This window comes from Chelon labrosus (genome assembly GCF_963514085.1).
Source record: "Chelon labrosus genome assembly, chromosome: 15".
Lineage (NCBI taxonomy): Eukaryota > Metazoa > Chordata > Actinopteri > Mugiliformes > Mugilidae > Chelon > Chelon labrosus.
This window is the reverse complement of record NC_140348.1, coordinates 1,020,425-1,037,752: the sequence shown is the minus strand read 5'-3', so window position 1 is coordinate 1,037,752 and position 17,328 is coordinate 1,020,425. Positions and strand designations below refer to the sequence as shown.

The 17,328-nt window shown below is 40.6% G+C and overlaps 1 protein-coding gene across 6 annotated transcripts in view; it reads left to right on the top strand.

Annotated features, from left to right (window-relative positions):
* The window catches only part of birc6 (baculoviral IAP repeat containing 6), a 90,381-nt gene that overhangs the window by 55,898 nt on the left and 17,155 nt on the right, over positions 1 to 17,328 (top strand). For all 6 annotated transcript variants that reach the window (XM_084562405.1, XM_084562404.1, XM_084562408.1 and 3 more), the window contains exons 64-67: positions 172 to 343; positions 13,210 to 13,432; positions 15,080 to 15,225; positions 16,577 to 16,687. In XM_084562405.1, the coding sequence (XP_084418531.1) occupies positions 172 to 343; positions 13,210 to 13,432; positions 15,080 to 15,225; positions 16,577 to 16,687 (652 nt within the window). The remainder of the gene's footprint in view (positions 1 to 171; positions 344 to 13,209; positions 13,433 to 15,079; positions 15,226 to 16,576; positions 16,688 to 17,328) is intronic.

Here is a 17,328-nt window from a genome sequence, read left to right as displayed (position 1 = left end):
CATCTCAATAGAGAAGATTCACTACTTTCCAAAACAATGTGATGTTAATATTTGGAAAATTACACTGAGTTGGGATTGGGAGTTGTTCTGTCCTCACCTGTTGTTTTACAGACAAAACACAGCATAGAAATCCTAAAGGGGATGCCAATACCACCATTTTTTGTTCACTAGGTCTTGGCTAGCTACATCAACCCAGCAGGCACCAGCAGCTGCCATAGTGTTGATGCCTCTTCTGCAGACAACAGAGGCCACAACAGCTCGGCACTGCCAGCAGTGCTGCAGGAGCTGCTGAGCCAATCTTGCCTGATCCCTGCAATGTCCTCCTACCTACGCAATGATTCAGGTAAGCCTCAAATCTTTAAAAATAAATGTTTATAGACATTTTTTTTCTTGTCACTACAGTGGTTCTGTAGTGGCTTCAGTACAGTTTTCTACCAGAGTACGACATAACAGGAATAAAAAATTTGGGTTGTCCACATCAAATAGGAGACACAACTGAAAATCTGTTTTGAAAATCTCTGATTCGAGACTCCTCGAAAACAAGTTTGTTACGTCTGTTTGTAAAATTCTTCACATCGAGATTACAGAGATCAGAATCTCAGAAAAAGCCATGAAGGCAGCCAGTATATGCTGTTATTGCAAGCTTCCCATCTTATAGTGTAGCAACAAATTGTTTGGAGATTTTTCATTCATCTGGAGTTCCACTTACTGGCTGGTTTTTAGCTGTTGACCTTACCTGAAAATCACCAGACCTTATGCCGTCAAAATGGATGAGTGTTGTGTCGGAAAGTTAGAAAATCTACCATTTTCCATATTAACTGTACCAGTTTAGTCTACTGATAAGAACCTTGTGATAATAGCAGAAACCTCATGAAATGAGAAAAGTTAGTTCACCTTAAGTAGAGATTGTTTTTTTTCCAACTGTCTAAGTATTATAGGAGCAGAACAGGAAGAAGCAGCTCATTCTATGCCACATAATTAGAGTATAAATAGTCTCTTTGCTCCCCAAATGCACATTGTAGGTGTCAGCATAGGCTACTTGCTCAAAACACGATGTAACCTGTGCAGTGTTTCCCATACAGTGTTAATACTATGGCAGCCCGCCAGAGTCTAATTTGCATGGTCTCATAACAAATCGGGAATATTTGTTCACGTTTCAAACAATGTTGGATTTGCGCTGTTTTTTTTTTTATTATTGCAAGCATCTCTCCTGCATTGTTCTGCAACATCTAGTTGAACAAAATGGGTTCTAAAGATTCTGGTATAGATTTTGGTTGCATTTCCTCTCCTTTGCAGCTTTCTGTCTTACTCAGGGTGCCAGCTTTACCATGCCTTCATTTATTTAACTTTTCTATGCTCTTCCTATCAGCATCCAAATTGAAGAATGAAACTAGAGATCGATTTTGATTCGATTCTCACTGAATTTATCCTCATTTTAATTTTGCTGGTTACACAAATAACCACAGCTCTTAGCTTTTTCACTAAGCCATAACTATATTTACCTGTTGTATTGCATTGGTCGGCAATGTTTTAACTGAGCAGGTTACTATAAGTCAATCTTCCTATGATCAGACCTTTGAAACATTAACAGGTTTTCTACCAGTAAAAAAGTCTCATTACTACACTACTACTACACACTTCTTTTTTGGCATGGAATATGGAAATGATAGAAGACAGAAGAAGTAAATAAATGGCCTGTGGAGAGCAAGGCTTTGTATGTCCCATTCCCCATCTTGGGCCCTTTTTTGAATTTGTGACTTCAGAATAACTCATAGTAATTATAGCACCTTAAAGTTGGTCTTGTACTTTGGAAAGTGTATGTTAAATGTTATGTTGGTTTAATTGGTGTGGTGCAGTGCTGTACTGTGGAGACACTAAGGTAATCGCTTGTTCCTACAGTCTGCCTTTTCACCCTGACCTCTGGGCGAGTAATGAGCTTCCAGCAAAGCCATCAGTTAACAGTGGTCTGCAGCACCGTTGATATCAAGTCCATCTATTGCTTATATCCTGTCTCAGTTCCTCAAGGGACTTACTTGTTATTAGGGCTGGACTGACCTTTTGTAATCTGGTTGCAGTCATGCTTGAAATGGCTCTCTTCACTTGTTGTGCAGTTGGCAATGCCTTTCACTCTTTGACCACAGATTGAGCAAGGTACAAACTGCAAATAGCATTACTTTAGTTCATAGGTCCTCAAATACTGGTTCCCTGATCAGTATAGGGCCTCAAAGCAATTGCTACCGAGCTATAATTGATTCTGCAAAAACACTGAACAAAAGCTCATTGTGCTTGCAAGTAATACTGGTGTTCTTGCCTAAAATCAAGATTGAATATTATGCACTGATCAGACTGCTTTTTTTCTCTGCTTTTACCACTGATCTGCTACTGCTGTAATGAACCTGGGGGTAAATTCCAAACCAAAAGCCTTCACGCAGGGAACCAAACACAACAGTTCTTGGACTTTATTTGATCAGACCCCTTTTTGTGTTGAGGTAGAATAGATTTAATCAGATAAGAGACATAAGCATTTTAGGTTCAGTGTTTCTGCCTTCCCATTTGCAATGTGTGCTGTTGCTTATCAGCCCAGAGGCAGTTACATCTACAACAGAGCATGTGCCGCCTCTACCTAATGCTGCGTGGTGTTTCAGTTTGCAGGATTATCTCTGTGCGTGCTGGTGTATGCTAATGCACCCCTTGTCTCATAATTGAATAGCAGCTAATAGAAAGCACCGTGAGGGTTGTAATTGCTCTTCACTATCTGAGAAATGCCTCTAATAAACACAAATATATGTGTGTGTTTGTTTGATTTTATACATGTGTAGCTCATTGTTTGATTAGGTATTGCTACATGCTCTGTGAGAAGCATAGCTTTTTTTGGCTACAGTTTTTCTTTGCAAACTTGCGCATTTACGAAGCCCATACTAGTTGAAAGCACGGTGTGTCCAGTGAAATGGAAGTTGGATGTTCTGTTTGAGAGCAAGTTGCCCAGGAAGTCTAAACTGTCAATAAATGTCGACGGACTGCCTTTTATGAACAGCTGTGAGAACTGAAAGACCTCCTGCTTGTTTCATGTTGTTGCTCTGTTCTGTTTAATGCGCAGTAAGACAAAAGAAGGATATAATCAGTGAGTGGTTCATTCAACCGACTGAGCTTGTGTTTATTAAAGTCTGCATACTTTTAACTTGACAGATGACTAAATTTCTTGCTCCTTGCTTAATCCTCTTGATAACATTTTTTGTATATGGCAGCAAGCAATGCCAGTCAGGAAATGGTTGTTTTGATCCATGGTTCATGTTGAGTGGGCATGAGCATACTGTTGGAGGATAATCAGAACATGACTGGCCTGTTTGAATGTGGTTCTTGATGTTTCAGTACTCCAGATATGACAGTGTTTAACTGATGGTATTTTCTATATTGTTGGACTCTGTGTGCTTATGCCACTCATATTTAATAAGTGTTTGTCTCACTTTCCCCCAAGTGTCCTTTCACACACACTCATTGGGATTTTCCACAGATAAAGCAAGAGGCTGTCCTTATTGATATGCTGTGATGTTTATTGTTAACAAGGTTTCTAGACGTTGTTCATATATTTAGAAAAGGCTTTTTAATACATGAAATAAAGCTGAACAAACAAATGAAGAGAATCCCACCCTCAGTCTCACATATTTCAGAAGGTAGACAGAGCTTCAGAAAAAGAAAGCAGAGGATAGGTTCAGTTTCATCTTCCAAGTAAATAAGCTTCATGGTTTAATTACAGCATTCTTGCTAATTTCTTGCAGTTGTGACATATGTTGCTTATAAAAATATCATTTTCACATTTTCAAGTAGCATTTCTAGAAATCCATCCTCAACTTGATGCCATGTTATAGAATGTATTTTCTTAAAATGGAATGTGTTGATGTTTGTTTGAGAAACAATGGCATTTGTGAAATTGCAAGTGTTTTTGGAGATGGCAGTATAGCATATGCCTGGGGAAGGATGTTTTACAGGGTCCCTGAAGCTATTATGGCCCTGAAAACTGATTGGAGGACTCCAAAGCAGCTTCCTAGCATTGTTTATACAGGTTCTGTTTTTAATCATGTTGCTTAAAAGCAGGTAGCAATTACAGTCCCGTCAACTTTAAAATTAAGTTAAAAAAAAAAAACATACATTTAAAAAGTATGCCACTGCCAAAGTGTTTGCCACTGACTTCATCTGTACAATTAGGCCAGTAGTCCGAGAAAATCACAGAAAGTTTATACTTGCAATCAGGCCACAGGGGGAGCAAGTCTTGGCTGGAGCTTTGCTGGAGATCGTCCGGCTCTGCTCACCCTGGTTCCAGCATCGTTCTGTTTCTGCCATGTCTTCCAGCCTGTGTTATCTCCCTGGCTCATGGCTATGATTTGTTAATATGGCTTCTGTGTCTTCTTTCTTAGCCACTATGTCCAGTTTCTTCCTCCTCTCTCTGGGGAAGATATTCATGTCAGAGTCCTTTCCCCAGCATATGTTGCTTTCTAATTAACCTGCCCTTCTCACGAAAGTCTTATCTGATGTTGTTTTGGTTTTGTTTTTTTTTTGAAATCTTTTATTCTACCTTTTGACACTTCACACTGTGGTGTAGATATAAACAAAAACTATCACAAAGAGGTTGAGGAATGTGCCAATGATGCCTAGCAAGGCCAAGACGGACTCCTCTTGCTCCTCCTTAACCTCCAGTGCCTGCACGTCATCAAGGGTGATAATTGTGGTGCCCATGATCCTGATGTTCACCTAACCTGTCAAGGGGACACTTATCTGGAATAAAAGGAAATTACAAAGACAATGTCAGATAAACTTACAAAGCAACAGCAGATCACATTAGGAATGTGTGCACTTCTCTCATAGATTAGTTGTGCTCTTTTGTTATTCTTTTTCTAATCTGACAGTTGTTTCACAAAATCCATCTAGAACAGCTGTGGCTAAAGACAGCCAAACCAGTGTAATCACACTACCAGAACAGCATGAGTTGTGAATTGAACAAAACAATGGCAGCGCAGAATGAAGTGGAGATTAGTATGTGAACACCAGTGTTTATTAGCTGCCACAGCTTGATGCTGAACTCCTTGACAACTCTGATCTTGATCCCAGAACTTCCTCAGCCTCATCCTTGGATTATCCATTGGAAATATTAAATTGCCAATAGTAACACTCAATAATGCATATATAATGCTACCCTTAAGAGTCCCCTATGTCAGCTCTCTTCTTTTTTATATGCTGTTAATAATTAACTACCCACCTCCTAGTCATTCTAAGTAGTTGTTCTGAGCATAATTCCAACATCCCCCATGGAGGAGTCTTAGAAGCTAAGGATAAGGAGCTGGGGACAACGTCATCTCTTGGAGAGAGCGTAAAGGTAAACAAGACCATTCTATCCTTGGGCACATATGTGAGTGGAATCACATTCATCCCTCTCTTTTCAAACATCCTGACAGCTTGACTGTCAGGATTTTTCTAAAATTCAGTCAAATAATAGTGGGGTATAAAGAGAAAGTGGCTTACCCTAAGGTGTTGGACAACATCATCCATCATGCTTTTTGCATCTGCACAGGAAAACCACGGCTTGGAGAGCATTCTATGTGTGGAGAACCGGGGAGGGAGGAGGAGAGGCAGGTTATGTAGCCAGTCCTAGTGGCAGTGAGCAACAGACCTAGTGACGAAGAGACAAATAGAAGCCAGTGGTGCCACGAATGCTTCCAGTGAAAACCTCCTTGTATCACTTCTCCAGTCCTCCAGTCTATGGCATCACCTGCCAGGTTCAGCAACCTCCCATCCCCCCCAACTTCCCCTTTGATTGAATTCAGATTAAGATTAAGTCTTTACAGTGTTTTTTCTTCTTCTTTTAAATCAGCAGGTTTGCATTGCTGCTGCTAAAGGGATAGCAGCCTCTGTTTGTAGGGTGAGGAGAAACCCTCTCCTCATTTGCTCCCTCCCACTTTCCCACCATTTCTCCCATTCTACTCGCCTCCTCTCTCTCTCTCTCTCTCGAGTTCCCTGTCACTGTTTTGCCGAGACCCCTTCACCTCCCTCCACAGCTTATCTGCGCTAAGTCTACGCTGCTTTTTACTCCTCTGGGAAACAATGCAATTAGTGCCTTTCAAAAAAGCCTCTTGCTCATCAGTGAAGCCCCGATATCGACACTGTGCATGATTATGTCTCCAGGATGGGCTGATAATGTCTCAGTGACATCCAGCCTTGATAAGATCAGGCAGGTCTCCATATTAGACGAGTCCAGCAGGTGATATTCCAGAAAAGCAGGAAAAGCTGTAAAATCCTATGGAGCAGACGTCTGTAGAGAGGAAAAGACAGCAAGAGTGCCAGACGGTCGCTATGACACTGTGAATCTGCACCTACCACTGGTAGCACACTGACAGCAGTGTTACGATAGGTCTGAAACACCAGTTAGTCATCGTGGGAAGACTGTGCATTGCATAACAAAGCAGAACGATGGCGAGAAAGGGAGGACGGATCCTGATGGCCTTGGCAATGAAGAAGAAGGAGCATAAGAATGAGAGGGAGAGAGGGAGAGAGAGAGAGAGCAAACCACATCGCTCACCCTTACAGTTGTCTCCTCCTCTCACACTGCTGCGGGGGCTGGTGGAATACACACACACACACACACACACACACACACACACACACACACACACACACACACACACATTCACATAGCTTTTACCTAAACAACGTGCAATAGCAAAGAGATAAAAAATACAAAACGGAGATGAATTCAGCCCTGCTGCTCAGCCCTCTGAGTTCAGTTGAGCCCGTTATCAGCTGCTGTTATTCTGGCAGACCTGCGGAGAGGGGAGGAGTGGAGTAGGAGGAGGCAACAATAAGGAGAATCTTGGAAATGAAGGATGGATGTGGTAGAGTGGAGAACAAAGATGGATGCAATAAAAAGATGTGGGGGTCTGTATATGCAGTTAGATATTTATCTCTAATTAGTGGCTTCTGAAACATAGACAACATGACTGCAGAGCAATCTACTTTTATGTTGTTTTCCCCCTACGCACTCTGTTTTTTTTCTATCTTCTAATGCTGCCTTGCTATGCTCCTGTGCTTAGTGAAATCTGCATCCCTTCCTCTGTATGCACAAAGTTTGGTTTCTTGAGGTTAGATTCTTCTGGCTCCATAGAACCATTCTGAGGTGAATGAGTAAGGTAAACCACTTTGTCCTTCCTGTTCCTCCACTCGAGCAGATATCATAAGCTTTTTGTAAGCAGGGCAAAAAATTGTCTTCATAAGCTTGCACACATGCTATTTTATGGGGAACCGTGTGAATTGTACTTAGTCTGTTGTCTTCATGTAGCTTCATGGTCTTGGAGGAACGTTGTCTCATTTCACTATGTACTGCACCTGCTATATATGGTTGAAATGGCTATAAAACAGCTATTGTCCTCTTCAAATTCATGATGTCTCTAACAGACTTTAATAGTGAATTTACTGAGAATGTGAAACCATCTGTTCATGCTTGATTTGACAGACTCGTCAATGGTTTTTAGGTCTCCCTCTCGATATTCTCTATGGCTGCAACACTCACACACGTGCAGACACACGCAGCAACTTGACCAACAGATTCTGAAGCTGAAACCCAGGGATAAAAATACAACTGTTGTTATCGAATAATAACGATTTAATCAGCATGGTACTGCAGAAATATCTACCATCTCAGCCTGGGCATCCGACATCCCTCTCACTGACAGCATAGCAGCGAATGTCACACTCTTACAGTTCAGTACACCTTAACTGTTAAAGCAAAGACAACATGACAAAGACATCAGCTGTCTTTGTCACATTAACTTGACAGAGCAAGACAAAGGTGCTCTGCCAATAGTAATGGAAGAATGTCATGTGGTCTGATGAGTCCAGATTTACCCTGTTCCAGAGTGATGGGGGCATCAGGGTAAGAAGAGAGGCAGATGAAGTGATGCACCCATCATGCCTAGTGCCTACTGTACAAGCCTATGGGGGCAGTGCTATGATCTGGGGTTGCTGCAGTTGCTCAGGTCTAGGTTCAGCAACATTATGTGCCCAAAGAATGAGGTCAGCTGACTACCTGAATATACTGAATGACCAGGTTATTCCATCAATGGATTTTTTCTTCCCTGATGACACGGCCATATTCCAAGATGACAATGTCAGGATTCATGGGGCTCAGATTGTGAAAGAGTGGTTCAGGGAGCATGAGACATCATTTTCACACATGGACCAGACCGTAACCCCATCTTTGGGATGTGCTGGAGAAGGCTTTGCACTGGGGTCAGACTCTCCCATCATCAACACAAGATCTTGGTGAAAAATTAGTGCAACACTGGATGGAAATAGATCTTGTGACATTGCAGAAGCTTATCAGAACAATGCCACAGTGGTTGCATGCTGTAATCAAAGCTAAAGGCGGTCCAAAGAAATATTAGAGTGTGGGACCTTTTTTTTTGGCCAGGTAGTGTATGAGCCTTGCAACTGGTCAGAGTGACTCTTATGTCAACCTGCTTACCTATTAAATAATTCGTTTTTACTCTGCTCAAATCCCAAGGCTGACAGATAAAAAGCGTTTCTTAAAACGTTTTGTACAGATGGTTAAAAACTCAAATGAGACGAGTATATACTTTTTTTTCTGCATCACAGTAACCTTTTACAAACGAAAGTTTGTGTTTCAGAGATTTTTCCTATTTATTCTAACCTAATTCATGTGTCCACACAGAGTATGTCAACCCAAAACTAAGTAACGTAAGTAGCTTGGTTTTTAACGGCGTTCTTTGTGCAAAAAATGCAGCTACAGTTCCTTCTGTGCTTTGAAATGGCACAGAGCTCCAGGGTGCTTTTTTCAGGTTGTTCCACATTGTCTTGCTTTGATGCATATTATCTACTGTGTCCACTGAGGCAGACTTCGAGTTGGCGGAGAGATGTCATAGTCTTACTGTTTCAGCTACTCTATCCTCTGTTCTGTGCCCTAGAGGGGTCAGGAAGACCTAACACTGTCCAGCCCTGAGCTTGAGTCACAAAATCAGCCACCCACTTGGTGTGACCTGCATGCTCAATGCCTTCATCCCCTTAGGAAGTCAACACACACTCATTGCTTGTAGCAGCAACCAGCCCACGCTCCCACTCCCCTATTCACCCATAAGGAGACACTCAGTGGTAGGCTGTTTAATGTTGTCTGGCTCGTTTTTATTGACCATAATGTTGAACAAGTAGGTAAATGGAGCATGAAGCGTTTATGAAGTCCAGTGACCAAATCTGTTGTCTCCGTGGGTTTGTATACCAGCATTAGGGAGGATGTGTTATTACCAAGACATTAACAAACCACTAGAGTGGTCACAAGAATGTCCACCACAGGTGCTAACAAACCCACTGCATTTACAGTGTCTTATGGATAACACTGCACAACAATTGCCCGTTTAGACTATGTAGCAGACAATTGCAGTAGCATAAACAACAGAGTGGTTTTCATTTTCTAAACTGGTTCCTTTTTAAACCCCTCTGTGTGCTCTACAGGGATGCCCCTCACCTATTGCACGCCCATACTGAAATGCCAAACATCAGTCTGTCAACTGTAATTACTGAAATATTCCCTTTACACAAGGTACTGCAGGACGAAACGGGAACTAAATTGGATGAAAAGCAAGGCAGGAGTCATGAGCTGACAACAGGGTTTGGGGGTTAATTAGAATTTTTCTGTTTGGCATTTGATAGCGGTGCTGGATATTACTGTGGTTGATTATTTCTTGGCACTATTTCCAAGTTTGAACTAGTAAGCCATTTGTCAAAGATGAGATGTTTTCCATGTGCAAGTAAAGGACGTCTGGGAGGATGTAAATTAACATGTATTGTTTCTTTTTATTATATAGTACACAGTACGGATGAACATAACAACAAAAAAAAGTTCTGTGTACATGATTTTGCTTATAAGTCCCTGCTCCACAAAGTATTATTAGATAATAGTTATACATATGTATTCTGAGGATTATCCATTTTTATTGCTTAAAGAAAAACTATATACAGATAATAGGCATACTTCGACATAACATAATGCTGAGGCTGAATACGTTAGTTCAGTTGTCATTTTTTACCCACTGTATAAAACAAACTGACCTGATAGGTCAAACTTTATTCTTTGATCCATTCAGGGTTATTGTGGTTCTGCACTGCCATCACTCTGCTCTCATCCTAAGCTGATAGGATATTTATGTTTATGTGTCCAACTACAACTGCATCGAGCATTTATATATAAAAACTATTAAAATATAACAACAAAATATAAAAACCGGTTTATCTCTTATGTCCATTTGTGTTCAAATTTCCAGCCGGAGGAAATAAGAAATGACCTTAGATTGAAGTTCAGTTTTGATACCAGTTTGTTCAAAATTGCAAACTTCCCCAACACAGTAACATAAACAAAGAAATGATTTTGTTTCTGTAGTATTCATGTTCCGTGTATTGGTTTTCTCTTGGGTGTGATGTTTTCTTTTGTTACCAACTGGTGTTATTGTTTTTTTTGATCTGTGCTATATCTGTATGGATGAGCAAAATAATTTGATGGATAGAGTTGGACTATTAAATTGGCTGATGTACACTGCTCAGGCATTAGACATTCAGACATCAGACGTTATGACCACCTTCCTAATATTGTGTAGGTCTCCCTTTTGCCTCCAAAACAGTTGTGACTCATCAAAGAATGGACATGGGTCTTTTGAGAGTGCCCTGTGGTGTCTGGCAACAGAATGTTGTTAATGGGGGCCTTTGGGTCCTACGGGTTGAGGGGAGGGACCTCTGTGGATCATCCCACAGATACTTGATCAGTTTGGGATCTAGTGAATTTGGAGGCCAGGTCAACACCTTGTGCTGTGTGTGTGACTGTCAGGCTGCATCCTGCTGGTTAGTTTATTTACTTCCCTTGTCTGGGGTCATAATTTTATGTCTGACTGACGCTTGTATGAGCTATCACTGTATTTTGTCTGTGTAACAGGCAATGCAACCACAAAATGCCAAAGTATATTTGCCCTGACTGTTATATTTTCACACATGTGCTGCTTAATGTGTATCGTGGGCATATTTTAACTGATGTGTTTTTATCAAGTTTATTATAACAAAGTATCCTTCAGTATTGGCCCAGAAGTCCAGAACTTGAACCTACTAATGTGAGAGACGTCTCAAAGTGGACATCATCAACTCAACCTCAGTGGCACTCTGGAAAAAGAAAAAATTCAAAATCTAAAGATGATTGATTTAGGACTAAGTGAGACTACACTACATGGGTGAACAGGGAGACATTGGAGTCCAAAAGAAGTGCTCTTATTTCAAGCTGCCCTTACACATGCCACGCTAACTCATTGCAGGCGCTCTCGTTCATGTCCTCAGGCCTCTGTTAACTATTAATCAGCCTGAACATCAACCATGGCTACGCAGAGCCCCCATCTCTGTATGGCCCTCAGAAGACCCTAAATCACACAGAGCGGACGCCCACTATTCTTGCACTATGATGACTGCTGGTCAGCACGACCAAGATAGTCATAGGTGTGATGGATGTCCAGCCTCTTTGGGATGCTGCTTTGTCCTTGCTGTTGGTTCTGCACCACTGTTTAGGCTTCCATTTGGTGATGTAATTTTTAGAATTGCATGGAAATATGAGGATATGTAGAGGCAGAGAAAACTAGACCATATGCATTTTATTACAGAGAGTTGATGAAATTACATATAGTAATTTTCACTTGAAGTGCACTTGTAAACTTATCATAGTTTCACAGTCAAGTCTTTGTCAGGATATTGTGAGAAAATTGTTTATGGATTATTGGATTATTTATAATATTTCTGCTGTTTGGTTTCTGACCTTTCAAAGGCTTAAACACATTTCTAGTTAGTTTCGGTTAATCACTGAATTTACTCTAGGGTATTTCAATATCATATGCTTCATTTCGTAAAAAAATCTACATTTAGTTTAGGTAAGTGTTTGTAGATGTCCTGCCCCATTACTGGGATTCTATTCTGTCTGCTTGGCAGTTATTACCCAGAGTGTTGTGAAAAACAAGTCGCAAGTGAGTCTGGCGGGAGTGTGGTTGGGTCATCAGTATCGTGGCTCTGCGTGACCGTACTGCTCAGACTCTGGCTCCAAACTCAAGATGGCCAGTCGCCGCCTAGTGTTTCAGTTGCGAAATTATAGTACAGTACAGACACACCAGCGCACATGGATTAATGCTTTTGACGGCATAAGCCCCTATGCTGTGCCTACGGCATCAACGTGGCGCAAGACTATAGATTATGCTTTACACACAATTGCTCAAAGTAATTACCAAAGTGTATGTCAAAATGTTAAAATTCCATGGTAAGTGCCACCCAGAGACAATGGTTTAAGGATTTAAGAGCAGATTAAATCCCAGAGAGGTTAGTGGTGTGCAGATGTTTGAAGGAGGAAAGTAGGGAGCTGGGAATTTCAATATAAATGTAAAACAGTGTGGGAACCTCAAACAAGAGCCGATCTATTTATTTTCAGGCTGACACTTCAAGCATATGCAAGTATCTCCACACTCACACTAGATATCCCCTCTAAGAAAATGGTATGGTTTACACAGTCAGCCTATTGATGCTTTTTGTGCCGTCTCAACAGACTCTTGATTGACTTTTACACTAATGGCGCTTGATGTAACTGACAAGTAATGACTGAAAATTAACCCAGCATACTATAACTTACATTAGCCAGTTTTTTCTCACTGTGTTGTAGCATTGACACATGCCTACTCCTTTTAAGCACTTGTTTCTCAAAACCTTCTTCTATCTCATGATGACTTGTAATTATCACTGGTACACTGGTAAGATTGCACCAAATGTGTTTTTTTGCCACGTTAGAGTAAGGGGCTGGGGTCAAAGGACACCAGCATTTAAATAATAAGTAATAAAGTGTAACATAGCCTCTGGCCACAAGTGGTTCCACCAAGGTTATTTAATTTGAGTATAATTTTTACTGCTCTGGTTAAATCAGGTACTTGATATAATTTCTCCTCTGTAATCTGTAATCTCTGTAGGAGATTGACTACTAACAGAGCAGTTTGTGTTTTCAGTATTCTTTTCAGAATATTCTTATGTTGCTCTCTGACTGAAATGTTAGAGTTCTGTGAAATTTTAAAGCTGGACCATGGTCTGTAGATTGTGTCCTACAGTCTGTCCTGGGTCAGCAACACTGTATCCTTCTTTTCTCTGCAGTTCTGGATATGGCGCGCCATGTGCCCCTGTATCGGGCACTACTGGAGCTGCTGAGGGCCATTTCCACCAGCACGGCCCTGGTTCCCTTGCTGTTACCATTGTCTGGAGAAGCAGGGCTCGATGAGGAAGAGGAGGATGAAGAGCACTCTGAAGGACAGACCTCAGTTGGAATGCTACTGGCCAAGATGAAAATATGCGTGGATACATACACCAATCGCCTCAGGTAAGACGGAGAATATTAGTAGCTTATTGTGGCTTAATGGAATGTTTCATTTTCTCTGATTTTAAAATTTACTGTCAAGGTGAATAGTTACACATAACTATGTTTTTTTCCTACGTACATGATGAGTAACATCTAATTGAATACTTTAAACTGGCCACAACCTCACCTCACCTCCCAAAATCGTCAAGTATCCTCTGCATTACTGCTGAACTGGTAACCTTGACATCTCTAGTCATGTTCACACTTTGGCATTAAGATATTCTTCAAGAGACATGGAGGGCACATTGAGATTCAGTCACAGAGCCAGGGAGGTGCTCAGGAACACATGATGGGAAAAATTTACAATATAGAGGAAAAACAAACATCACCTTTGCTCTGCAAAAATCACCACGCACAAGTACAAGTCACCATACAGTACATCCTAAGAGATGAGACCACACAGTCTTCTGATGACTGATTTCAGCTCCCACACAGTTTCTGTAAGCTTTTTGACAACATGCTGTATTCAGGTTTACATAGATGTGCACTGTGTACATGCATGTCAAAGTGCTTTATTATGAATGATGTAGCTTATGGTATTTTTAGAAAATGCCTATCATGAATGTTGCAGCAGCCATTTTGCTGCCAGCATGGTTCATATACGGTACAGCAGGGAAAAACCTTTTACTTCCTAATAAGAGAGTAATGCAGCAGTGGCATATTGAACTTGTCATGGTCCAGACTGTATGGTCAGGCTACATTCTTCATTGAATGGTTTCTTATATAGAGTAAGGTCCATATATATTCGGGTACAATTTTTATTGTTTTAGCTTTTAACAATAATATTAGGGGTGGGACTTTAATGCGTTAATTACGATTAATTAATTACAAAAAAATAACAAAAACAAAATTAACACATTTAATCGCAGTTTGCATTCCAGTGCACGATTTCCTGGTACACAGATTACACTGATGCACACGTCAGAGCTCGGCTAACGGCTACCAAAATGGAGGAATCAAATGAAAGCACGTTGCTCGGACTGATCGAAGGCAAACTTTATTCAAAAAAACTACCTGATGGAAGCCTTGATAAAAGTGGGGTTTTGGGCAAATTGTGCAAAAAAAAAAAAAAAAGAGCCACCAAAGCACCACCCTACAGTCCCATCTAAATGCAAAGCATGTTGTAGTGAGCACAGAAAGCGCCTGAGCTGTTAGCGCTAGCAGTCCCAGTCCGAGTACAGACATGACGTGACGGCAACCCAGACTGTTTTTTTTTTTTAACCATTTAAAGTCAATGCTGTTCTGAAAAAGTCCTTAAAGTACTTAAAATGGCACTTTTTTTGGCCAGGGATATTTTCATTCTTTTTCTACTGTATTGAATTGAAATGCAATTAAATGCATTTTTCCAGACATTAAAATAGCTTGAGTTTACAATATTCATGTCTGTGTCTATTGTTTTGATTCAGTTGTTAGTTTTAAGGGCAAACTAAAAGCAGCCATTTTTGTCTATTTGATCATTTTTAATTAAAGTTTATTCAAGACATTATGGTGGACTTATTTTGTGGATACCAAATCAAATATCTCAGGCCACACAAAAAATTAAACTGTTTACAGCATGAAACCTACATCCAAAATAAGCTTATTTAAATATGACTGTGTGTGTTTCAGGTCAAAGAAGGATAAAAGTAAAGGTGTGGTGAAGACGGAAAGCTCAGACCCAGAGCCCGAGGGTTTGACTCTGCTGGTGCCTGACATCCAGCGGACTGCTGAGATAGTATACGCTGCTACAACCAGCCTACGGCAGGCCAACCAAGGTATGTATACTCAAAACACAGCAACACAAAAAAATGTATTGCCCAAATGTGTTGCAGCAGATATGCTCACATATTCTTGTAGTGTTTGATTTAAATCACAGCTGAAGGTTCTTGGGTAATCGCTTTTGGTGCAGTTAGGTCATGCTCAACACAAACTCGCTTCTTTTTGTTAGGGATCAGTTGTTAACCAGAAATTAGTAAAAGGAAAAAAAACAAAAAAAACAAGAGGTACTTGTATTTTACATCTCCACTTTTTGCCTGACTTACAAACTTTTTTGGTTGGCACCCAGTCATTTTCATTTCTTCTCGCTCAACTTGATCTGAATTATTTTAGCAGGTCCCAACTCTCCAATCTTTTCCTCTCCATTTTTATTTCTCATCATCATCTGGTGTCTGTGCTCTGCCCTCTTGGTGCAGGGACAGGAAAGTGGGTTTCTAAGTTTGCCAAAAAGTCTGAATTCCCTCAGCTGTGATTAACCACAGCCTGACTATTAAATTTCAATTAAGGACAACACTGGCTTGTTTTTTTTTTATTTAAATTGGGACTGGACCAAATTGTCTGTTGCTACAAATCACACTCACCCTTAGGTATTTTTTTACATCTTCTACTAATTTTCTGAAGTTGCTCCGAACTATTTGACACACCTCCTCCGTTACCTTTTTGCTACACAGTACACAATATTAATTATTCCCCATCCGCCTGTTTTGTCCTGCTTGTCCCACTTGAATGGACATCTGAATGATCACTTGGGTGGGTGGGGAGCTGGCAATTAGATGCTATCTAAGTGAGCATGTGTGGTATCAGTTATGGATAAAGATCTATGCCATATCAATTCATGTACTGAAATCCGTACGAGAAAGGCCTTTGGAATCACACATTGTGCCGTGTTATACGGTGTAGTGCTTGCTACATTAGAGCCTTGACAAATGCATGATCATTAAATGAGTCTACAAGCTCTAGGAAATATCTGAGAAAAGTAATCCGTAAGAGCAAGACAGTACTGATCGAGGAGGGGAAGTATGCTTTTAGAACACTGAGGTCTACACTTCTTTACGTACCTCTTTAAATATACTTTTATGGTAAATGTGTGAAAGTTCATGCGGTGAATAATTTTCAACATAAACCACACAGCAAGATTGTTGAGAAGCTAATTTCGCTGGTATATGAGTTATGAACACAACAATGAAAGGATCCTTCACATGTCTTGTTAGGATGACTGTAGCTGTTTCTTCCAGGCCTTCCAGGTTTTGTTACCTTCTGCCCCATACTATTACTCTAAAAACCTGTTCTTTTTTTTACTCTGACCTTTGTGATTTGTGCTCCTCAACCCAATCCCTGCTACCTCACCAGAGCGAAAACTAGTGGAGTCTTCAAGGAAGGTCACAAGCCGGCCCAAGCCCCTCTCCATACTCCGCTCACTAGAAGAAAAATATGTAGCTGCCATGAAGAAACTACAGTTTGGTGAGTTTATTTTCGTATAACACATGTGGCCTGCTAATGGTCTGTGAATGCCGATTGTGTGCACACATGCCAGCAAAAGTGACTTGTACATCCACCTCTTCTCAAAAGACATTCTTCTCCTCCTATGTAGACAGACAAACACTCTCTTCTGTCTCCTTCCCTCCTTTGGAATATGCTCTCTACTTTCATAACTCAGAGTTAATCAGGCTACTTGCCATAGTGTTCATATTTTTTGTCTCTTCGATCCCTTTCCATTCAGCCATATCCTGATTAATTACAATGGTTTTGCTGTGTTGCAATTGATTTTGTCAGCAGCTCGATCTCTGAAATAACTGCAAAGTGTCTTGGCTGTAAACAGTTCATTTTAGCTAAAAGCAAAGACAAACTAGCCTTAAAAAATTATTACAGAAATATACTATGTTTTTGTGAAGAGCTATCTTGACTAACTGGCTAACTTGCCGGCGCTACTTAGCAGTAAGTATATTTCTAATTTAGCGCAAACACGCATCATGTTCCTTCATGTGTGCAGAAAGAAAGGCATGCTGTACATTGGGACGTGGTCTTACATTAAGAGGAAGTAATGTTTCAATTGTGGTGACAAATACACTGAAACTTGATTGACTTCTACTGCTGCAATTCAA